The sequence below is a fragment of the Anomaloglossus baeobatrachus genome, chromosome 4, assembly GCF_048569485.1.
Source record: "Anomaloglossus baeobatrachus isolate aAnoBae1 chromosome 4, aAnoBae1.hap1, whole genome shotgun sequence".
NCBI lineage: Eukaryota > Metazoa > Chordata > Amphibia > Anura > Aromobatidae > Anomaloglossus > Anomaloglossus baeobatrachus.
The window spans coordinates 363,665,708-363,691,958 of NC_134356.1; the positions used below are offsets into that span (position 1 = coordinate 363,665,708).

General features: G+C 44.7%; 1 protein-coding gene across 1 annotated transcript in view; it reads right to left on the minus strand.

Annotated features, from left to right (window-relative positions):
* The window catches only part of CPNE8 (copine 8), a 406,483-nt gene that overhangs the window by 185,280 nt on the left and 194,952 nt on the right, over window positions 1–26,251 (minus strand). Inside the window, exon 5 of the mRNA XM_075345128.1 lies at window positions 22,666–22,705. Coding sequence (XP_075201243.1) covers window positions 22,666–22,705 — 40 coding nt within the window. The remainder of the gene's footprint in view (window positions 1–22,665; window positions 22,706–26,251) is intronic.

Below are 26,251 nucleotides of genomic sequence, written 5' to 3' on the forward strand. Positions count from 1 at the left end.
TGACGACTGCACACTCATGTGCGCTGTCTGAGGTCTTTTAACATCTAAACTCCACCTCCAACATGGGTGCCCAGTCAGTGACGGCATCACCCGATGACCAACCAGAGCACGCCATGTCAACGATGATGTCACTGGTGACCAATCAGAACGTGACTCATCAGTGATGACCTCATAGCACCAATCAGATGCTACCATGTCACGGACATGCTCAGTGTAGCTCTTTCTGGATTAAGCCTCAGATAAGTAACAAAGTGTGCGAGCATGCTCAGTAGCCTGAACTGAGGACTTAGCCTCAGAAATAAGACAAACATGCTAAGCATGCTTAGTAGGTGAAATACAAGACTTAAGGCTGTTTTACACCAGACAATCTATCGTGCGATAGATCGTCGGGGTCACGGTTTTTGTGACGCACATCCGGCATCGCTGGCGATGCCGGCCTGTGTGACACCTCCTAGCGACGCAGTATCGCTCACAAATCGTGAGTCGTGTACTGCTCGCTAGGTTCCATAATATCATTTCATTTAGTTGTTCATCGTTTCCGGGGTAGCACACGCCGCTCCGTGTGACACCCTGGGAACGATGAACAGCAGCTCACCTGGGTCACGCGGCCGCCGCCAGCTATGTGAAGGAAGGAGGTGGGCGGGATGTTTACATCCTGCTCATCTCCGCCCCTCCGCTTCCATTGGCCGGCGGCCGCGTGATGTCGCTGTGACGCCGAACGTCCCTCCCACTCCAGGAAGTGGACGTTCGCCGCCCACAGCGAGGTCGCACGAGAGGTAAGTATGTGTGACGGGGTTACAGACTTTGTGCGCCACGGGCAGCGATTTGCCCGTGACGCACAAACGACGGGGGCAGGTACGATCGATTGTGAAATTGCACAATCGGTCGTACCGTGTAAAGCCCCCTTTAGTTTTAGAATTCCAAAAGACTCCATTAACACCACAGGCAGCCGCTAGATGCCTAAAACGACGACTAGGTCAGGCAGAAGATCCAGGAAACTCCTCCTGAGAAGGAACTGGACTGGCAGAAGGCATCCAAGGTGACGAAGAACCTTGGTGCCTAACAATATGGATGAGCAATAATGAGCGGCCCAAGAAGTGAAGGAGAGGCCACAGGAGCACTGTACAGCCACACCTGAGTCTCCGTAAGTATGATGCATTTGCTTCATTCTTATTTTCTTTATTTATGCTTTATTTTTCCTTTATTTATTTTTTTTTTTATTTCCCCAGTGGCAGATCCAAATCAACACCCGAAATCCCAGACGGGGTCTGGCACCCGGGTATTCTTGAAATCGTGCGGATCTGGACTTTTGTAGTCCGGATCTGCCCATCACTACTGACAAGACCCCGCTGTCAGATGACCTGCCAACAGAACTCTAGAAGCAATTTGAGGATCTATTAGCAAAAAAATACCTGGATATGATTAACAATTAGGGATGGGTGAACCCGAACTGGAAAGTTCAAGATTCGTACCGAACACATAGTGCTTATGTGCAAGGTACCGAACACGAGTTTTGTGCTGCAGTTCAGGTCCAGTTCGGGTCCAGGGGCTGTAAAAAAAAAGCCTCTGACGTAGTCCAAAGGCGAGCATCTCTTTAGCTCTGCTACATCTGTGCAAGGAGACAAACACAGGTCTGCTCACACAGATAAGCAGGCACAGTCAACTGTGCCCCCAGGTAACCTCCACTGACTACAGGACCTTCCATGACGTCATAGCCATGTGACCAGTCTGGTGTGAATGTTGTTACCTCGTGGGTTACAGGACCTTACATGACATCATAGCCATGTGACAAGTCTGGTGGGAATGTTGTTGTAACGTCACTGCAACACTGCCGAAAGTGAGCGCTTGTCAACGGTGAAAGCTGTGACGTCAGCTGTGCCCTCGGCTATCCCCGACTTTGACATCAGCGCTCTCACTGCCGACAAGTGCTCACTTTACGGCAGTGTTGCAGTGACGACAGTCGAGGTTACCCGGGGGCACAGCTGACTGGCCTCAGTTGTGCACTCGGATGAAGTCTCTGACAGCTCTCCGAGTCTGTACATGAGTCTGTGCGAGCAGACCTGTATGTCTCCTCGCACAGATGTAGCAGTGCTGAAGATGCTTGCCTGCCTTTGGAATATGTTGGAGGTTTTTTTGGAGGGTGATAAAGATGGAGTCCTAAATGTCTTCTGTTTTATTTCTAATTAAAAAAAAATCTCTGTGTTGTTTTATTTTACTGTTAAAATAACAGACAATCACAGATGCTGTCACAGAGTGGGCATCTGTGATTGGATGCAGGTGTAACCTGAAACCAGCCCATACATTCTAGCAGCTAAAATGTATGGGCAGATTCCAGGTTACTCCAACAGCCAATTACAGACGCCCATTCTGCGTGACAGCGTCTGTGATTGGCTGTTGGGTCCCTCACACATATAGTAGTGTAAAAAAATAAATAAATAATTAAAAAAAATAATGCAGCGCTCCGCAGTACTTTTGATTCTCAGTACAGATAAAGCGGACGGCTACGGGCTTGCACCCCATGTGTCTGGCTTTACCTTGGCTGGCAATCAAAATACGGAAGCCCATTATTTTTTAATCATTTAAAAAAAATAATTAAAAGAAAAATGTGTGAGCTCCCACCGTAATTGATTGCCAGTCAGATAAAACCAGGCAGCTGGGGGCTGGGATTCTCCACAGCCCGCAGCCATTCCTGGAAATGGCATATTGTTTCTTAGCACCATTTCCAGGCGCTTTACCTGGCTCGTGCAGCGGCCCTGATGGCGGTGACACGCTGGGTAATAAAAGCATTAATACCAGCTTTGTATTCTCAGCTGGTACCAAGCCCGAAATTCATAGTCTCATGCCAAATTAGACATAGCCACCATGAATTTCTAGTAAACAGTAAAAAGAAAAGCACAACACAAAGAAAATGTTTTTTATTAGAAATAAAGCAAAAAAAATTAAAGGCCACTTTACACGCTACGACATCGCTAAAGCGATCTCGTTGGGGTAATGGAATTTGTGACGCACATCCGGTCGCTTTAACGATATTGTTGGGTGTGACACCTATGAGCGATTTTGCATCGTCGCAAAAATGTGCAAAATCGCTCATCGGTGACATGTCCATTCTCGAATATCGTTGCTGCTGCAGTAACGATGTAGTTTGTCGTTCCTGCGGCAGCATACATCGCTATGTGTGACACCACAGGAACGAGGAACCTCTCCTTACCTGCGTCCCGTCCGCAATGAGGAAGGAAGGCGGTGGGCGGGATGTTACGTCCCGCTCATCTCCGCCACTCCGCTTCTATTGGGCGGCCGCTTAGTGACGTCACTGTGACGTCGCACGGACCTCCCCCTTAGAAAGGAGGCGGTTCACCGGTCACAGCGACGTCGCTAGGCAGGTAAGTAGTGTGACGGGTCTGGGCGATGTTGTGCGCCACAAGCAGCGATTTGCCCGGGTCGCACAACCGATGGGGGCGGGTACCCACGCTAGCGATATCGGTACCGAAATCGCAGCGTGTAAAGTAGCCTTTAGAGACTCCATCTTTATTATAAAAAAATTCTTTGTCCAACATAGTCCACAGGGAGAGCAATGTCAGTTCTGCTTCATCGCTCTGTACAGACAAATGTCTATACAGAGTGAGAAGCAGGCTGCCAGTGACAGTCAAAGTTCAATCCATCACTAAGCCATGGACTCGGGTGAACCCTTATGTCACCACGAACACGGCCGAGAACAGCTGAAAACTGCCTAGGGATGAGCAGTGCAGTGAATACCACCAGAAGTTAATGATTGGACCCGGAAGCAGAAGTGGCCGGGAGACAGTGGCTGAGCGGGTCTGCAGGGCGCTTCGTGGGAGCGGTAAGTAAAATGATAATGTTTATTACTAACTATATTCTTTATTTTACAGACCCCCCCACCCCATCCGGTGACTAAAGTCCAAGTTCAGAGTTCAGATGCAAGTTCGCGTTATCTCAGAACCCGAACTCAAACTTTACAAAAAGTTCGGGCGTGTCTCCAGAACACGAACATTGGGGGGTTCACCCATCACTATTAACAATGCATCCCAGGCAGGAAGCTTGTCAATCTGTTTAAGGGAAGCAATATTTGTAGTGATTACAAAATAGGGGAAGGAGAAAGATCTCCTGGGTTCGTACAGGCCTATATAAAGGGGGCTTTACACGCAACGACATCGCTAACGAGATGTCGTTGGGGGTCACGGAATTCGTGATGCACATCTGGCCTCGTTAGCAACGTCGTTGTGTGTAAAACGTACGAACGACCGCTAATGATCAAAATTACTCACCTAATCTTTGATCGTTGACATGTTGTTCTAATCCCAAATATCGTTGCTGGTTCAGGATGCAGGTTGTTCGTCGTTCCTGAGGCAGCACACATTGCTACGTGTGACACCCCAGGAACGAGGAACAACACCTTACCTGCGTCCTCCGGCAACGAGGTGGGCGTCACTTTCTTTCAGCTGCTCTCCGCCCCTCCGCTTCAATTGGACAGCTGCTGTCACTGTGATGCTGCACGAACCGCCCCCTTAGAAAGGAGGCGGTTCACCGGCCACAGCGACATCGCTAGGCAGGTAAGTCCGTGTGACGGGTGTTAGCGATATTGTACGACACGGGCAGCGATTTGCCTGTGACGCACAACCGATGGGGGCGGGTGCTTTCACCAGTGACATCGCTAGCGTGTAAAGCAGCCTTAATTGATTACTTACGTCTGACGTCAAGATTCTGGCAAAAATCTACACCACCCAGTTGAATTTGGTCATCTCCTTAGTTATCCACCCTGATCAGGCTGGGTTCATACCTTCAAAATCAACAGCCATTTACCTGCAAAAGGTATTTTTACAGCTGTAAGCGACACAAGATAACACAAGCGCAAAATCTGTTGTCTCCCTTGATGCTGCTAAGGCGTTTGATAGTGTGGAGTGAGAGAGTATGTGGGCTTTGCTGGGGGAGATGGGATTTGGTTCTAATTTCATTAAATGGATTAAGAAACTATATGAATCCCCATGGGCTAAACTAATTGCTAATGAGGGATTCTGAGAGAGTTTGGAGCTTTGTAGGGGGACTACACAAGGCTGCCCTCTATCGTCACTTCTCTCTGCTCTTGCAGTGGAACTGTTCACTTGTATTATTAGAAGATACCCGAAGATTAAGGTTTTAAGTATGGAAAAAAAGGTTACTCTATACACTGATGACTATTATTATTCATTAATAACTCGGATAACTCTATTCCAAAAGATAATGGACACCACTGACAGATTTGAGACCTTTTCAGACTTGACAATAAACTGGTCTAAATCCGCCCTTCTGCCTTTGGATTCCAGGAGCACTGCTATTTGGGAGAGCCTGTCCAATATTCCAGTATTTGGCAATTTAAATTTCTAATAAACAAAAGGAGTTTATTCCCTTAAATTGAAGCCCACTGGTTATTAAAATGAGCAATAAAATGAGTATATGGGGATATTACTTTTACTGTACGGGCTCTTTTCCATCTGCGATTTTCATGGGTGAGTGCAATCCAATAAAAAAATCGGATTGCACTCGCACCAGTGTTAATCAATAAGACAGTTTCCTCTGTCCTGTTTTTTCCCCACACGAATCGTGCTCTCAGGGCAATCGTAGCATGCTGCATTTTGCACAGAGTCTCGGCTCACGTGTTATGGGGCTGAGTGCTATTATAACTAATTACGAGTAACAGGCAGTCAGGGCCCACCGTGCAAGTGCTGCTAGTGACAGCAGAAAAGGGTGTCTGTACCACAGAAGTAGTACTTGTTCCTGTTACTTCACAGCAACACTAGGACTAGTACGACACACCCTGTTTAACTCACAGCGAGTACGGTATTAGCATAAACTAATATGTGGTAGCAAATAAATAACTTAGGGCGACTACCCCATACGAATAGGAAATACCTCTGTTACTTCACAGAAGTAAGCTAGTAAATTAAAGCATAACCAATGTTCCTAGGTAAGGAGAGAATGCACAGGTCTCCTGTTAATGGTCACAACCAAACCTAAGAACTAACCTCTATTATCGTCATAGAGGAAGTATAATATGACAACTGATAACAGAGAGCAATAGCTTTCTCTGAAATGGCTCAAGTGCAAGTCCCTGTCCAAGCCCCGTGTGCTAACCGCACTATAAGGAGCCAGGGAACTCTCTATGCTATCTGCAGAGAGTAAACAGGAGCGAAGGGGGAGAGGTTCCTACCTAGCCTGACTCCCCTAAAGCATGGGAAGCGGGTATATTATGCAGACTCGCATGGAGCGTCTACTCCCACACAAGCACATGTAACGACTGAGCACCGAGAGGCGGGCTCCAGGGCCTTTTATAAACTTGTCTCCGCCCACAAGATGGAGGATAATTAACAGGAACAACCCTGGGCCAGTAACGAGCAACGACAGAAGTGACGTCACCCTCGGCCAATCATGTAATGCCACGTCACATGCCAAGGACCATGTGATCCCCGCGTCATCTGTGACATCACACACGGCCAATCATGTAATGCCACGTCACATGCCGAGGACCATGTGATCCCCGCATCATCTGTGACATCACCTACGGCCAATCATGTAATGCCACATCGCAGACATGCTCAGAACATAGTACACACTTAGCCTCAGAAATGACTAAGTTCGTGAGCATGCTCAGTAGCTCAAAATTGGGACTTAGGCTCAGGAAGCTAAGAAGTTCCCAAACGACTGGAATGACGCAAACGAGATGCAGAAGGGGAAGAAGGGGAATGTGGCGCAACAGACCCAAGGGCCGTAACAGTACACCCCCCCTCTAAAGCCCCCCCCCTCCCGGCGGCGCAGGTAAGCAGCTATGAGGTCAGGAGCATTAATAGCCTCCTCCGGCTCCCAATACCAGTGTTCCGGACCATAACCCTCCCAATCAACTAATAAAAACCTGCAACCTCGTACCCGTTTAAGGCCAACAATAGCCCGTACAGGGTAGTTGGTTCGGGAGGAGTCAGAAGATGGAGAAGATTCATCCCTAGCATGAGGGAGAATAGCAGGTTTCAATAGGGAGACATGAAACTTGTCATGGATTCGGAGATGGGATGGTAACTTCAACTGGTACACTACCGGATTTATTTGCCGGAGAACCTCATAGGGACCCAGGTAACGTGGAGCAAACTTGGACGACCCCGTTCTGACTTTGATGTTCCTGGCGGAGAGCCAAACAAAGTCGCCTGGGGAATACACCGGTGCCGGGCGACGGAGACGATCAGCCCTCGGTCTCATGTGGTCCTTGGCTGGTTGAATAGCTGCTTGGGCATGATCCCATACATTTCTGGCGTTAGTCGCCCAATCAGAAACCAGAGGAGTGGGAGTAGTGGCAGGAAAAGGCATAGGAACCCAGGGATGTTGTCCATTGTTAAGGACAAAAGGGGTTTGACCCGTAGCCTCACCCACCGAGTTGTTAAGGGCGAACTCTGCCCAAGGAAGGAGTGAAGACCAATCATTATGGTGTGCGGAAACAAAATGACCAAGGTATGTAATTAATGTCTGGTTCGTACGTTTCACCAACCCATTGGTCTGGGGATGATAGGCCTAAGAGATGTTTAACTCAATCTGCAACAGGCTGCAAAAGTCACGCCAAAACTGAGATGCAAACTGAGGACCCCTGTCACATACTATGCGATCAGGCATCCCATGCAATCTGAAGACGTGCTGGATAAAGAGTCTGACCAAGACCCTAGATGAGGGAAGGCCACGCAGAGGAACCAGATGTACCATTCGTGAAAAGTGATCAGAGAGTACCCAGATGAAACGGTGGCCTGGTGAGGATGGGAGTTCTCCTACAAAATCCATTCCTACAACCTCCCAAGGTCTATCGGGTACGGGCAGTGGGTGTAGAAGACCAGCCGGTCTCTGACGTGAAGGACGGTTTCGTGCCCAGAAATAGCAAGAACGAATGTACCTCCTGACTTGGTTAGCCAGATTAGGCCACCAGTACCATCTCTCGATTAGCTCTTGTCCGCCTGACACCGAAATTCCCACCAAGCTTAGAAGTATGAGCCCAAGACAGAATATCATTCTGTCTTGGTGGAGGTACAAAGGTCCTCCCAGGTGGTATTTGGTCAAGAGTCACTGGAGAAAGGGTGTGAAACACCTGAGATGGTAAGATAAGGCGAGGAACATCATCTTCCACATGAGTAGACTCCATGGACCGCGAGAGTGCATCTGCCTTATTGTTCTTGTCTCCGAAGAGATAATGTACCGTGAAATGAAACCGGGAAAAGAACAAGGCCCAACGTGCCTGTTGAGAGTTTAGACGTCGTGCCGTCTGGAGGTAAGTAAGGTTTTTATGGTCAGTGAAAACCTGGACATCATGTCTAGCACCCTCAAGCATATGACGCTACTCTTCAAAAGCCAAGTTCATGGCAAGAAGTTCTCGGTCCCCGATGGCATAATTTCTCTCTGCTGGAGAGAAAGTCTTGGCGAAAAAGAAACAGGGTCTTTTCCTCCCGTTGGTATCTTTTTGAAAGAGCACAGCCCCAGCTCCCACAGAGGATGCGTCCACCTCCATGATAAAAGGTTTGTTCTCATCAGGTGCACTACAGAAATAAGACTTGACAGAGATAAACGCCTGTGTAGTCTCAGCCGACCAAACCTTGGGATTTGCTCCCTTTTTGGTCAGGGCCACCAAAGGAGCGACTAGGGTGGAGAAGTGGGGAATAAACTGCCGGTAATAGTTAATGAACCCTAGGAATCTCTGTACCGCCTTGAAAGACCTAGGTTCAGACCATTCCTGCACTGCAGACACCTTAACGGGATCCATCGCCAAGCCCTTATGGGAGATAATATATCCCAAGAAGGAGACCGACCTTTGCTCGAAGACGCACTTCTCGAGCTTTGCGAATAACGAATGCTCCCTTAGCCGAGAAAGCACTCGAATCACATCCTGCCGATGCGTATCGAGATAGGGAGAAAAAATTAACATGTCATCCAGATAGACGACGACAGATGACAGTAGAAGGTCTCGATACACATAATTTACGAAGTGTTGGAAGACTGCTGGGGCGTTGCATAAACCAAAGGGCATAACCAGGTACTCATAGTGACCATCTCTGGTATTCTGGTATAATGCAGTTGTCTTATTCATCGCCCTCACGGATGCGTACCAGGTTATAAGCCCCACGCAGATCTAACTTGGTAAAGATGTGAGCACCTCGGAGTCTATCAAAGAGCTCTGTAATAAGAGGTAGGGGATACTTATTTTTCACAGTAATGGCACTGATCCACCTGTAATCTATACATGGTTGCAAATCACCCTCTTTTTGCGCACAAAAAACAACCCTGCTCCTGCGGGGGAAACGGATTTGCGAATAAACCCCTTCTCTAGGCTCTCTTTGATATAAGCAGCCATAGCCTCAGACTCGGGAATAGAAAGGGGGTAAACTGTGCCCTTAGGTGGAATGGCACCCGGAATGAGGTCTATGGCGCAATCGTAGGGTCTGTGAGGAGGAAGTTTCTCGGCACCCTGCTTGGAGAAAACGTCTGCATACTCCAGGTAAGGAGTAGGTAGAGAGGAAATGTCAGGGGTCTTGATGGTAGACACTGTCTTGGAGGTTTTGGATAGACAATGAAACTGACACCCTGCATCCCATCTGATAATACCATCAGACCGCCAATCTTTCAAAGGCGAGTGCAGACGCAACCAGGGTAAGCCTAAGAGCACGTCGTCAGTACTCTCAGGTAACATGAGAAACGAGATCTCCTCAGAGTGACCATGCGGTAAGGTAAGTTGTAAGGGTGCAGTTCTTAATGTTATTGCTTCTGAGAGTATAGTACCATTGACCACTCGTACCGGAATAGCACTAGGTAAGATAGTGGATGGGATGTTATGTCTGGAAACAAAGGCAGAGGAGACAAAGTTGCCATCTGCTCCAGAATCCACAAATGCCTGAATGGGCAATGGTTGGGAAGAAGCAAAACACAAATGACCCTTAAAAAAGAATTTAGAGGGTGAAGGTGACTTATCTAACAACTCCCCTCTAACAGTCACTAGACCTAGGAGTTTCCCTGAGAGGATCCCTTACGTGAGGAACACTTATTGGCATAGTGTCCTACCCGGTGGCATACAAAGCAAACTGGGGGAGTAGCTTTGTGGGGTATAGGAGACGTACTGCCTAATTTCATAGGGACTGGGGAATTCTCCGAGGTAGACCGCAAAGTTGGCGAGACCAGTAGGTCAGGTACTGGACTGATTTTAGGACGAGAGGTACCTAACTCGAGCTTACGCTCTTTATGGCGTACGTCTATCCTCGTTGCCACAGTGATAATCTCCTCCAATGTTGGAGGAACTTCTCTAGTGGCAAGAGCGTCTTTAACGTAGCCAGCCAGGCCTCACCAAATAATAGGAATCAGAACTCTCTCTGGCCAATCCAGCTCAGAGACCAGAGTTCGGAAGTTAATAACATACAGGCTAGTAGCGGACGACCCCTGAGACAAGTCTAGAAGCCGTAAGGCCGCATCATATGTGACTTGCGGACCTAAGAAGACAGCCTTTCATGCCCCTAAGAAGGATGTAGCAGAATGTAAAACTACATCCTCACGTTCCCAGAGAGGCGTAGCCCACTCTAAGGCCTTATCTAGGAGGAGTGAGATAATAAACCCCACTTTGGCCTTTTCATTGGAAAAGTGAGAAGCATTAAGTGCCAGGTGTATTTGGCACTGGCTGACAAACCACTGACATGTCTTGCTATCACCCGAGTACTTATTTGGGAGAGCAAGACGGGGTTCATGAGAGGAAGTCAGTACTGCAGTAACAGGTTTTTCCTCAACAGACTTGAGTCTAACCTCAAGCTGTTGAATATAGCGCTGTAGATGCTGTAACTCTGCCATCACAGCCAGGCCCTTGGCTCAGTCGTAATGTGTCGGGGCTGCCTGGTATTATAACTAATTAAGAGTAACAGGCAGTCAGGGCCCACCATGCAACTGCTGCTAGTGACAGCAGAAAAGGGTGTCTGTACCACAGAAGTAGTACTTGTTCCTGTTACTTCACAGCAACACTAGGACTAGTATGACACACCCTGTTTTAACTCACAGCGAGTACGGTATTAGCATAAACTAATATGTGGTAGCAAATAAATAAGTTAGGGCGACTACACCATACGAATAGGAAATACCTCTGTTACTTCACTGAAGTAAGCTAGTAAATTAACAAAGCATAAACAATGCTCCTAGGTAAGGAGAGAATGCACAGGTCTCCTGTTAATGGACACAGGCAAACCTAAGAACTAACCTCTATTATGCTCATAGAGGAAGTGTAATATGACAACTGATAACAAAGAGTAATAGCTTTCTCTGAAATGGCTCAAGTGCAAGTTCCTGTCCAAGCCCGTGTGCTAACCGCACTATAAGGAGCCAGGGAACTCTCTATGCTATCCGCAGAGAGTAAACAGGAGCAAAGGGGGAGAGGTTCCTACCTAGCCCGACTCCCCTAAAGCATGGGAAGCGGGTATATTATGCAGACTCGCATGGAGCGTCTACTCCCACACAAGCATGCTCAGTGGCTCAAAATTGGGACTTAGACTCGGGAAGCTAAGAAGTTCCCAAACGACTGGAACGACGCAAACGAGAAGGAGAAGGGGAAGAAGGGGAACGTGGAGCAACAGACCCAGGGGCCGTAACATCACGCATGTGTAAAATCGCACTGCACTCGCATGTTATGCGACTTCAGTGCAGTGCACGCTGAGACAGACAACGGTGTAGATGGGGAGAAAGTGCTCCTTCTATGTTCTCTGCTCCTGAAATGCGATTGCAAGATCGCATCACAGTCGCATGACCCTCGGCTGACACCGCAGCAGAGGGTCATTAGCATATTGCTTCAGATACTCTCGCATCGGAAGCGATAAACAAGTGGAAAAGAGCTGTAATGCGCACTATGGTAAAGGATGGGGAAGGTGGATGTTCATTCTGGGTTGGGAAGGGGAGAAATATATAGCGTTTATTTGAATAACATTGAATGAACATATTCATTTACATGTGTTGTATGACAATATGCAAAAAAATTATCGTGTTGTAAATTATGTTTTTTTTTGCTGTTCAATAAAAGTTTATAGATAAACAAAACAAATGTTCCACAATTTTTAGTTGCAGTTCTTCATACACTTGTGAACCTCTGACCATGATTGTTTTTGAGTGTCTCTGCCTTCTAAAGGCCGCTTTACATGCTGCGATCTCGCAAGCAAGATCGCTAGCGAGGGTACTCGACCCCGTCGGTTGTGCGTCATTGGAAAATCGCTGCCCGTGGCGCACAGCATCGCTCGGACCCATCACACTACTTATCTGCCTAGCGACGTTGCTGTGACCGGCGAATCGCCTCCTTTCTAAGGGGGTGGTTCGTTCGTCGTCACAGCGACGTCACTAAGCGGCCACCCAATAGAAGCGGAGGGGCGGAGATGATCGCGACACACATCCGGCCTCGTAAGCGACGTCGTTACGTGTAAAACGTACGAGCGACCGCTGATGAGCAAAAATACTCACCTTATCATTGCTCGTTGACTATCGTTATTGTTGCAGGTTGTTTGTCGTTCCTGCGGCAGCACACATCACTATGTGTGACACCGCAGGAACGCCGAACATCTCCTTACCTGCGTCCACCGGCAATGAGGAAGGAAGGAGGTGGGCGGCATGTTCCGGCCGCTCATCTCCGCCCCTCCTCTGCAATTGGGCGGCCGCATAGTGACGCCGCTGTGAGGCCGAACGCACCACCCCCTTGAAGGAGGGATTGTTCGGCAGTCACAGCGACATCGCTGAACAGGTATGTGCGTGTGACGCTGTCGTAGCGATATTTTTCGCTACGACAGCGATCACCAAATGCCGCACGAACGACGGGGGCGGGTGCTATCGCTCGCAACATCGCTAGCAATCGCTAGCGATGTCGCAGCGTGTAAATCACCCTTTAGGCTTATATGCTCTCTTTATACACAGTCTTATGATTTAATGAAAATTGACCCTACAGTTGTTCTTCATTAGCACTACTTACTTTTTAAGCCTTTTGTTAACCTTGTCACAACTTGTTTTGAGATGTTTTCGCCACCACATAAGTTTATTTTTTCAAATTAGATGAAAAAAATGTATAACTTTCGACTTCTGATCTGTGTTCTATGTTCTGTTATGTTCTCCCGAGGCTGCTGGGAGGAATCAAGTTAATTTCTTCCTGGCAGCGGGATTCTCAGTACAGTGACCACAGGGCATCACAATATTATTAATCTGAAGATTAATCACATATGTGCAGGTTATTAATGTTATTTTACATTACAGATTCCCTTTAACGTGTATGGGGACCTTTAGACATAAATGGCAGGCATTTGAACAACTAAAACTAAAGTGTAAGGCCACTAAGGCTCATAAGAGTGCAAAATGATGTATAAATAAAAACAAAATACTCACAGGAAATATAAACTAAATGCTAAACAAAAAATAAGTAGAACAAGCCAGCCATACGGTGCAGTAGAATTCCTTTTCAGTCGGTCACACATTTCCTTTAAATACAAGCTGTTTAAGTGGATATTAACTTTTTGCAGCCTCTTGCCTGTGTCTATGGGCCTCCATTATAAAGCAATAGATGTGAATAGCATTAGCTAGCAACTTAATATATTCTTTCAAGCACTGTGATTCAAGTACATTTCATAATACCCAAGTGTAAAACATAAATGAATGCTGATAGCAAGAGGTGTTAGCCGGATAAATCTAAGCAAGATAATGTAATATGGGTTGGCGAGATAGCTGTTTTGACTATTATAACATAATATATATCACAAACCATCAGCATTGGTACTTGAACAGGTATTCTACATGCTTTTATAGAATATTTTAGTTAGTTATGTACTGTGTAGGTACCATGCAATATCCAGTGGAATCCAGAAGCTGAAATACTCTGCAGAAACAATCTAGTAGCAATATACTAAATTTGAAGAAATCGGAGGAGACAACGCCAAGATTGGGCTTCTATGGTGTCACATGATGAAGAAAGGTTAACTCCATCTAACCAAAGGGTTTTTTTTACTGGATTCGGCTCTAATTCAATGTAACAACTAGCTATTTCTGGCTGGCCCGAAAACAGAGATATCTAATGACAGCTAGGCTAGCCTTGCAGAGGATCTCTACAAATTGACATTTGGGGGGAGAAAATAGAAGAAATGATTAAATGTCAGTTCAACTGGTAAACAAAATATACAGTGTAAACTAATTAGCAATTTTCTATATATAAATCTAAAGGTCATAAACATACAAATGCAAAAAACTACTAAACGTATTTATTAAAGTACATGATGCTAGAAAGTAATGAGGGAAACAATTAACCTATATGAGACTGGGAAGAATAAAATGATAAATTATGATCAGATCCTACAGTGAGTTTAATATGTATCAAGTTTAAAGATTATTTCTTCTTATCGAAAACCTTTTAACAGAAATGTAAAATACACAAAAGTTCTCCCAGAAACTGTACAATCTGTTCTACCGGACCACCTGTACAATGCCCTGAATAACATATGAATGTCTCTTAACCTGGCTTTGGTTTTATTAACTGTGCAAAAACAAGATCACATATAGAACATAATATCATCGTGGCACACTCATTTATAGCACTGTTAAAGGGGGTGTTACATTGATGAGTTTTACATTGATGGCCTATCCTAAAGACACGTCATCAATATCTGATCAGTGGGGGTGCAACATCCAGCACTTTCGCTAATCAGCTGATATCGCAGTAGACAGATGTGCTCAATTGTGGAGCTGTACAGCACTGTCAACTTTATAGTGGCAGCGGGGGGTACTACACATCCACCCTATTACTATCAGTAAGGGGCAGATATGTAGTACATGTCTGCGATCACTATGCATTTGACGAAACTGTGCTGTGGAGCTCCACTTCTGAGCAATTCCACTAGCCACTGTGACCAGAAAGAGCTTATTGGCAAAGGATGCCAGATGTTGCACCCCCACCGATCAGATATTGATTACCTATCTAAGTATGAGTTTTTTAACACCTTCTCTACTAAAAGAATTTCATTTTCTACTTGTTCCAAGAGCTATAATTTTCTATTTTTAGTAAACAAAGCTGTATGAGGACATGAATTTTGCATAACAAGTTGTTGTTTTGAATTATATAATTTATTTTAACATAAAATGTACTGGTAAATGAAAAAAAATCAAAGTGGGGTGATATTGAGGAAAAAAAAAATTAAGTTTAGCTTTGTTTTCTGGTTTTTTTTGGGGTTTTTTTTTACAATATTCATTGTGCAGTAAAATTGATCTTACAACGTGATTGATAAAACAGGCATGATTACGATGATCTCAAACTTGTATTTATTATTAAAGTTAGCCTACCATCTGAAGCATACTGCCAAATCGAGGGCTGTATAATTACTTATAGGTAAAGTTTGTTTAAGGCTGGGGCCACATGAGCACTACTGCGAGTGCATCGCATGACACTCGGCTCTCGCTCTGCTGGAGTGTAAACCGAGTGTCATGCCACTGTGATGCGATCCTGTGATCCCAGCACAGCCACGGAGGACAGAGCGGGCACTGCGGAAGAGAGGGAGGGACTAATCTCTTTATCTCCTCCATTTTCAGCTGATCCGTATATCGCACTATACTCCAGTGTAGTGCGAGTCTAGTGCAATTTTTCTCTCGCACTGATAAACTTATATGGGTGCGAGAGAAAATGAATCGGATTACACCTACAACCTACAGCACACTGTGATTGTTTTCTCAGTCAGAATAGGACTGAGAAAAAAATCGCTCATGGGAGCGGCCCCATAGAGTAACATTGGTCAGAGTGGAATGCGATTTTTTTATCACATTCCACTCACTCCGTTATACTTGTTGTGTGTCCTTAGGCTTACTCTGAAACACTGCAGTGTTTCAGAGAAAAAAAAACATACTTATAATGGCCACTGTGGATTGAGCAACACTGTGCATTAGTCGGGCAGGTGGATTTCTGGTGACCTCATTCCCTTTGACATAAAAGTGAAAAATGAAGAGGTATCTGTAAATTCTGAAACAAACAAAATGTTCTGCAAGGCAACTTGACATTTTAATTGATACTATTTGGGGGTAGATAAAATGTTTTGATTGCATCTTAGTGGATTTTACTGGTGGAGTCGTGGTGACCAAAAATATGAAACTTTGGCATTTTTGACGTGCAATATATTCCACTACAATTTCCGCTTTCTCTCCGCTCACACTTGGAAGCCAAATGTGGCTTGTGTTTGGTAGCACTATTGCCTGAGGTCGTGGTGCATCTGCAGCTTCCAGCTGCTCCCAAAATCTTAGCTGTGGTATGTTTTTTTTAATTTGTTTATAATACCCTACTCATTGTCATTATTTCTTTTACCATTACAGTATCAAAATATTTTAACAATCTTTTCAACCCCAATTATTCAACCTTTGCCAAAAAATATGTAATAAAAAATGCTAGGTAGATACATATACGGAGACCAATATGTGACAGTAGGCCACGTCAAGTGGTCAAGTTGGATTAGTAAAACAGGTGTGCAGAAAACAGACATACCCATTCAAACATTTTGTTTATAAAAATGATATAATGAAAAATGCTAGGTAGAAACACATCCAAAACGCCAGTCCCTGAAACAGGATACTCTAATGGTGTGGAATGTCCAGATGTAAAATTTGACTAGTAAAACTGATGTGAAATAAAAAAATAGTTTGTACACGCATACTTTTTGAGATAGCTACAGTTAAATTATGGATTTTAAGAATTTTTCCTGAGTATTTTTAATAAATAATTATTCCCTCTTCACTAAAAGGAATGAAGAAATGTAAAAACTTAGTGCAGATGCTTGTGATGAGCAAGCCTAACGTCTATGACTGACACTTATTTCAGAATTTTGTTTCTTTAATAAATATATTGTCCTGGATTACAGCTTTCTAGTACATTAAGGGTATGTGCGCACTAGGCGTTTTTTTCACGCTGCGTTTTTATGTGCGTTTTTGTCTCAAAAAACGCACCCATGGCTAAAAAAACGCGGCAAAAACGCATGCGTTTTTGCCGCGATTTGGTGCGTTTTTTGCTGCGTTTTTGCTCACTGCGTTTTTAATCAGTGCACAATGCCATTAAAGATTGTTGATGAAAAAAAAAAAAAAAAAAGGTCTGATGTCATTTCCTTCTTCAAAATGTTCATTGTATGCAGGAGAGCAGACAGCTGCAGAACTAGTGTATGCAGGAGAGCAGACAGCAGCTGCAGAACTACAAGGGTCAGCATCCTCCATTCACTAGTGTATGCAGTTTTTTGCCCAAAAAGAAAAAAAAAATGACATGGGCTTCGCCATATTTTTGTATGCTAGCCGGGTACAGCAGGCAGGTACGGGCTGCCCCCAACCCCCAGCTGCCTATTTGTACCCGGCTGGGAACCAAAAATATAGAGAAGCCCTTTTTTTTTAATTATTTCATGAATTTCATGAAATAATTAAAAAAAAAAAAAAATGACGTGGGCTTCGCCTAATTTTTGAGTCCAGCCGGGTACAACTAGGCAGCTGGGGATTGGAATCCACAGTGCAGGGTGCCCAAGATCTCTGGGCACCCCCACTGCGAATTGCAGTCCACAGCCACCCCAGAAAATGGCGCTTTCATAGAAGCGCCATCTTCTGGCGCTGTATCCAACTCTTCCAGCTGCCCTGATGCCGGGTGGCTAGCTAGGTAATAATGGAGTTAGGGCTAGCTATATATTATCAGCTAGCCCTAAGCCCGAAATTCATGGTGTCACGCCAATATTAGACATGGCCACCATGAATTTCTAGTAATGATAAAAAAAAAAAACCAACACAGAAAAATATTTTTATTAGAAATAAAACACAACACAATTAGTGACTCCATCTTTATTGAAATAAAGAACCCCCCCTCCGCAGTAATCCTGGGTCAAGGGTCCCGCGCCGTCCAATCCGGATCCAATATCATCTGATCGGTTTGCTGGAAGGCAAAGCGATCAGATGATGTGTCAGGATCAAGTGCCTGAATCACATGACACATCGGCTGATTGTATAAAAGCCGATTATACAATCAGCAGATGCATCAGTAGAAAAAAAAAAAAATACATACTCACTTATGTGCTGATAACCGGCAGCTCTTGCAGCGATCGGATGAGAGTCTGATCCTGTCCCATCGCTGCCGGAGCTGCCGGTAATCAGCTGATGAAGTCCCCTGACGGCAGGATCAGCTGATAGCCGGCCGGGCGACACCGCAAAAATTACGATCAGCTGATGCGTCAGGTGACTGCATCAGGTGATCCACCGCCAGGTCCTGCAAGCAAGGTCCTGCCCCGGGGAGACTGCACACAGCCGGAGCGGCGGGACCGGGACAGGAGCGGACATGGCACCGGGACCCTGCAGACGCAGACAGGTGAGTATATATGACATTTTTTTTTTCTACTGTTCACTTTTGTTTTCGCCGCTGCCTCCACCTCCCGCCCAGACATGGCGCCGCACGGAGCTGACATGCACAGGACGGGAGGTGGACGCAGCGGTGACGGTACCGGGAGGATTCATGCTTCTGTGTTTACCAACAGAAGGAATCCTCTTCCTGTACACGTCACTGTAGTACCCACCCCTTGCGTTTATAGCTGCGTTTTTAGTCATAGAAACGCAGCTATATTTGCAATGTGCCTTTTTCATTGCGTTTTTGAACATCTCATTGAACTCAATGGGTGAAAAACGCAGAAATAATTGACATGCTGCGTTTTTGTGGTCACCACAAAAACGCAGCTAAAAAAAACGCTGTGTGCAGACAGCACTTCTGAAAACCCATTGACATTGCTAGGGAAGCAATGTCACTGCGTTTTCAGCACAAAAACGCGGTAAAAAACGCCGCTAAAAACGCGGCAAAAACGCCTAGTGCGCACAAGGCCTAAGAGTGAAAAGAAATATGTAATTGTAATTCAAATACGGCAGGACAAATGGCAACTATATCATATCACTGATCAATTACACTGTCTGGTACTGCTGCTGGCACTTCTATCTCTCTCTCTATCAATTAAATTAATGTATTGTCCACAGACAAGTAAAATCATCTTCATCAGTGCTGCAGTTCTACCACACACCATGCTACTGTCTGAACTATTTGTCCAACATTTATGGGCTTTGTTTCCTATCTCTATTGCTGAGCTGTAAGCGCTCACTATCTTAAATCACCTGCATTCCCTGCCTCAGCTTTTATACAGACTATGATGGTGCCACTTGATTGGCTGCACTATACCATATGATACGATATCTGAAAAGATTAGGTCATATGAGCCTTCTGTAGCTGTTTTAATGCTAAGCAATGCGTAAAATGGAAGCAGGGACTTTTCTGGCGATTCGAGCAAATCGAATAGCAAATTGTTTGAAATTGCTGAATCTATGATTTTCAAAAAACACTTTTTGAATATGATCTAAATTGAAAAGATTAATTCATCTCTAGTCTATGGTTTAAAAGGCAAAAAACCTGTATGTGTAGCTTGTGCTGCAAAAATGCATATAGCATCCCATGGTGCTTTGTGCATATATTGTAAACACTATACAGTTTTCTCTCAGCACTACATTATGCAGCCAGACAGTAAACTTTAGCTGTCAATCACACTGTAATATTCAATCCAAATTCAGGTCCCTAGAATGTAAATATTTTAGAGAGTACAGAAACTATTTTCTTACTTTATACACAAGTTTCCTCCTTTTATTATACTGATCTGCAAAACAACAATTTTCTTATATAGTATGTTACATTCCTAGACAAGCTTCTTAACTATTAGAAGTGTATGTTATACAGTGCCTACAAGTAGTCTTCAACCCCCTGCAGATTTAGCAGGTTTGATAAGATGCAAATAAGTTAGAGCCTGCAAACTTCAAACAAGAGCAGGATTTATTAACAGATGCATAAATCTTACAAACCAACAAGTTATGTTGCTCAGTTAAATTTTAATAAATTTTCAACATAAAAGTCTGGGTCAATTATTATTCAACCCCTAGGTTTAATATTTTGTGCAATAACCCTTGTTTGCAATTACAGCTAATAATCGTCTTTTATAAGACCTGATCAGGCCGGCACAGGTCTCTGGAGTTATCTTGGCCCACTCCTCCATTCAGATCTTCTCCAAGTTATCTAGGTTCTTTGGGTGTCTCATGTGTTCTTTAATCTTGAGCTCCTTCCACAAGTTTTCAATTGGGTTAAGGTCAGGAGACTGACTAGGCCACTGCAACACCTTGATTTTTTCCCTCTTGAACCAGGCCTTGGTTTTCTTGGCTGTGTGCTTTGGGTCGTTGTCTTGTTGGAAGATGAAATGACGACCCATCTTAAGATCCTTGATGGAGGAGCGGAGGTTCTTGGCCAAAATCTCCAGGTAGGCCGTGCTATCCATCTTTCCATGGATGCGGACCAGATGGCCAGGCCCCTTGGCTTAGAAACAGCCCCACAGCATGATGCTGCCACCACCATGCTTGACTGTATTGTATGGTATTCTTGGGGTCGTATGCAGTGCCATCCAGTCTCCAAACGTCACGTGTGTGGTTGGCACCAAAGATCTCGATCTTGGTCTCATCAGACCAGGGAACCTTGAACCAGTCTGTCTCAGAGTCCTCCAAGTGATCATGAGCAAACTGTAGACGAGCCTTGACATGACGCTTTGAATGTAAAGGTACCTTACGGGCTCGTCTGGAACGGAGACCATTGCGGTGGAGTACGTTACTTATGGTATTGACTGAAACCAATGTCCCCACTGCCATGAGATCTTCCCGGAGCTCCTTCCTTGTTGTCCTTGAGTTAGCCTTGACTCTTTGGACAAGCCTGGCCTCGGCACGGGTGGAAACTTTCAAAGGCTGTCCAGGCCGTGGAAGGCTAACAGTAGTTCCATAAGCCTTCCACTTCCAGATGATGCTCCCAACAGTGGAGACAGCCTTGTGACCCTCCACGATCTTGTCTCTGATGGCCTTGGAATGCTCCTTTGTCTTTCTCATGTTGACCAAGTATGAGTGCTGTTCACAAGTTTGGGGAGGGTCTTAATTAGTCAGAAAAGGCTGGAAAAAGAGATAATTAATCCAAACATGTGAAGCTCATTGTTCTTTGTGCCTGAAATACTTCTTAATACTTTAGGGGAACCAAACAGAATTCTGGTGGTTTGAGGGGTTGAATAATAAATGACCCTCTGAATAAACTTTTCACAATTTAAAAAGAAAATAAAAAAAGAAATAACATTCTTTTTTGCTGCAGTGCATTTCACACTTCCAGGCTGATCTACAGTCCAAATGTCACAATGCCAAGTTAATTCCGAATGTGTAAACCTGCTAAATCTGCAGGGGGTTGAATACTACTTGTAGGCACTGTATCTATATGTCTAATTTACTCTTTACTGCATGACACAACAGTCAGCAAAGATCAAATAAATAACTTCTGCATATTCTCTAGATAATTCCTTCTCAAATGACCCTGAAAATAAGTATGTGACTGTATTAATGGGGAGACTCTCACTCAAGACTCACCTCAATTAACCAGAAGGTGAGGCAGATGCAAACAGTAGCTTCTGCTTTAGGTGACCTTTCTTGTGATAGAAAAAACACATGGATTCCCTGTGGATTTCAGGTCATGGCGTGTGATAGTTTCATTTTATCTACAAAATCAACTCTTCTCAGACCTCTAATGATCAATACTGATTTTGGTTCTCACAACTGGCATAACGTCTTGGAACTCATAACATAAGAATGGATTCTCCAAATTAGAAAAATTCAAATTGTCCCTCCAGTGAGGAAGGAGACAAACTCTGGTGCCAGCTATTGGAAGTAGCAATCCTAAAAGTCTAAAGTGGCTTTTTAAACAAGCCTTTTCATAAGACTTAGGGGTACTTTGCACGTTGCGACATCGCTAGCCGATGGTAGCGATGCCGAGCGCGATAGTACCCGCCCCTGTCGCACATGCGATATCTTGTGATAGCTGCTGTAGTGAACATTATCGCTACGGCAGCTTCACACGCACTTACCTGCCCTGCGACGTCGCTCTGGCCGGTGACCCGCCTCCTTCCTAAGGGGGCGGGTCGTGCGGCGGCACAGCAATGTCACACGGCAGGCGGCCAATAAAAGCAGAGGGGTGGAGATGAGCGGGACATAAACATCCCGCCCATCTCCTTCCTTCCGCATAGCCGGTGGAGGCAGGTAAGGAGATGTTCCTCGCTCCTGCGGCTTCATACACAGCAATCTGTGCTGCCGCAGGAACGATGAACAATCGTTCCTGTCGCTGCAGTGAAATTATGAAAATGACTGACACTACACAGATCACTGATTTACGACGCTTTTGCAATCATTTATCGGTGCATCTAGGCTTTACACGTTGCGACGTCGTTACTGGCGCCGGATGTGCATCACTTTCGATTTGACCCCGGCGATATCGCAGTAGCGATGTCACAACGTGCAAAGTACCCCTTAGGATTTATTGCCAGATCAGAATCCCAATTTGCAGACACAGTGTTTCGGGGTGATTGCCCCTCATCAGTGCAAAGTGTGGGTATCTGATCTGGCTAAAAAATATTTGCATAGTACAAATGGTCACGTTGACTGTTATAGTTAGTTTTCACAACAATCATTAAACACCACATGACGAAGAGTAGCTAATAATAATAATAATACCAAAACTCATTTTAATAAAATCTTAATATGTATAATGGAACTTTGACTTACATGTTTTGCTAAATTGGGACTCTTTGAGTCAACATCATACCTAAAAATAAAGCAAAGAAAATGGATTTGAAAAAATAAATTATCACATTTTTTTCAGATTGCATGCAAAATCTGCAAAATTATTCCATTCATACTAACCAGTAGTAATACAAGAAACTTACTATTTATAACATGACTGAACAACTCTATCTGTCATAAACTGTTAGGACTTGTATATGATTGCTAGAACATGTAGAAAAGATAACAAACATTTTCTAATATTAACTTAATAAAAAGTGTAATTTCAAGACTTTGTCCCCGAGAGAATAAATGTATATATTTAATGATACCCTCTTTTGGGTAGTCTCATTCAGTTGTAGTCTCTTACATGTACTCAAATTTCTGTTGTAAGCAATTGGCATACATTTTTCTTCTTTATATGATACAGTTTTTTATTGTTTACATAGAACCTTTTTATAGTATAGGTTTCTATTCAATTATAATTTGACAATTTAGGAATGGACATTCAAAACTAATTTTGCATTACTACTCTCATAGTGGCAGTGTTATCTTACTTAATAGAACAGCGGAAGTCATGACAAAGGACACACTCATGAGGTGCACATACACCTTCAATAGCAATTGGCTGAATGCCTACTTGTTTGAAAGCTAGTGCTCACACCCTCCCCATACACTTACATGCTCGGTTCAGCTGAGAGTGTATGTTTTTTCAATGGGAAGAGTGGAGTAAGTTGATGGAAGACACCTCCATATGTGTCTTAGGGATCATGCGCACGTTGCGTCCTGACCAGTGCAGAAATAAATGCACCCTCTGGCAGACTTGACGCTGTGTGTTGACAAAAAGAATGCATCCAAAATGCATGTTTTTTTGGATGCATTTTGCATGCATTTTACATGCGTTTTGGATGAATTTTTGTCAGTGCGGTCCCCCGGCAATTCAGCTCTGCTACATGCCCGCTGACAGCAGACACAGACCAAGCCAGGCGATGAGAATGAACTTGGATGAATTTCACCCGACTTCATTTTCATCCCGCGGCTCTGTCTCTGTGTCCTGTCATGAACTCAGATGAATCTCCGAGGTCAGTGCCAGGACACAGGAGTCCGCAGCAGTGACGTCAGAGCTTCACCCGATTTCACTGACATCGCATGGCTCTCTCTCTTTTTGTTGCAGCCTGTTTTGCGGTCACACGTGGACTCACCTGTGATCGCAAATCCCCTGAGTGACTGCAGTGAGCCGCGCAATCAGCTGTGCTTTCACTCAGGTTACTCGCGGCCACAGCTGCAGTCCTCCACCTGAGATCGGTGGCCGCGAGTAACCTCAGTGACAGCACAGCTGATCGCGCGACTCACTTCAGTTGCTGCATGGAGCTCACAGGAGCGGCGGTGTTCTACTGCCGCTCCTGTCAGCTTCCGATGTAGCAGAGCTGAAAGCGTCGTGGGACCTTGCGTGGATTACATCGGACCTGGAGGTGTTTTTGAGGGGTTAATAAAGTGGTGAAAGAGAGTGGTTTTCTTGTCTTTCATTACAAATAAAGGATTTTTTGGATGTGTGTGTTTATTTTCTTTAACTTACAGGTTAATCATGGAAGGTATCTCGGGGAGACGCCTGCCATGATTAACCTAGGACCTAGTGGCAGCTATGGGCTGCCATTAACTCCTTATTACCCCGATTGCCACCGCACCAGGGCAATTCGGGATGAGCCGGGTAGAGTCCCGGGACTGTCGCATCTAATGGATGCGGCAATTCCGGGCAGCTGCTAGCTGATATTGATAGGTTGGGGGGCTCCCCATAACGTGGAACTCCCCATCCTGAGAATACCAGCCTTCAGCCATGTGGCTTTACATTGGCTGGTATCCAAATTGGGGGGGACTGCACGTCGTCTTTTTTTTCATTATTTATTTATTTATTTTTTTACTGCTTGATATAGACTCGCCCACCGGCGTCTGTGATTTGTTGCAGTGAGACAGCTGTGACTCAGCGTGGGGGCGTGTCAGACTGCAACCAATCATAGGCGCCGGTGGGCGGGGGAAGCAGGGAATGGGAGATGGATTAATGAGCGGCCGGCATTTTCAAAAGAGAAGCCGCCACAGTGTGAACGCTGTGCAGCACAGCACCAGTGAGAGTGGATCAGTGAGTATGAGAGAGGGGGTAGGAGGGAGAGACCAACATGGACAGAGAGTGAGACCGAAAGACCTGTGTTTGTTATGTTAAAAAAACATGCGGATCGCAACAAAAATGCAGTGCAAACGCACTGCTTAGCATTTTGTTACAGTTTTTCTACAACTCATTGATTTCAATGGGTGTAGAATGCTGCCAACATGGACAAAATAATTGACATGCTGCTTTTTTAAATGCAAAGATTTTGTCACATTTTTGACAATCAAAACTCTGCTTTTAAAAAAGCATTGTGCGCACGGATTTTGCATGATTCTCATAGACTTTGCTGGGGAAGCAGAACAAATCCATTTTGACAATGTGATGCTGCTTAAAACGGTGCAGTAACGCAAAAAAAAAAACGCAACGTGCCCTTATAATACCTGAGAACAAGGGTTCAGACATGTTGAAACTCCATATGTCTGTTCCTCTCACCCCTTCCCCTGATCTAATCTAATACTGGGAAGCCTGTACACATAAGATAATCATCCAGTACTATTGAAATTTGTACAACTACAACTAGATAGCTATGCTCTTATAGTATGTATTTTGACAGCTTCAGGTAGTCACATCCATTTTTTATTTCAAATAAAGGATTTTTTTGGAGTTTGTGTTTAATTATTTTCACTTTCAAAATTAGTAATGCAGGGGGTCTCCTAGATGCCTCGCATTACTAATCTAGGGCTCAATGGCAGCTGTGAGCTGTTATTAACCCCTTATAAAAGAGCAATTGGCATGAGCATGGTAAAGTGCCGGAATTGTTACATCTAATCAACAAAACAATTCTGTGTGGCTTCAGGGTGCTATTTTTAGGCTGGGGGGCTCAATACCCATGGGCCTCCCAAGCCTGAGAATACCAGCCCCCAGCTTTTGGCTTTATCAAGGCTTGATATCAAATTTGGAGGGACAGCATGCAGTTTTTTAAATTATTTATTAGATTATTTTTTAAAAAAAGGGACATAGGGTCCCTCTTATTTTGATACACAGCCAAGATAAGCGCACAGCTGGGGGCTGCAACCTGTAGCCGTAGGCTTTATCTGCGCTGGGTTAAACAATATGGGGGGACCCTACACCAATTTATTTATTTTTACACCACTATAAGGACGCAGGGAGCATGTGTGATCCCAACCAATCACAGACGCTGCCACACCATGTGGGGGCACAGCCTTGACTGTAATCAATCACTCATGCTGGAAGTGACGTGGGTGGGGGAAGCAGTGAATATGTATGATGGTTAATGAGCGGACCCGGAAGTAGTGTTACAGCAGCCCGGGAGACTCAGTAGGTATAACTGTCCTGCTCTAATCCGCCTAGCTCTTTCTACCACCATTTTACATCACATTTTTCGGGTCCATATAGACTTATATGAACTTGAATATCTGCGGGTTTGCCTATCTCTAAAAACCAATAACAGTAAACAATCACACAGAA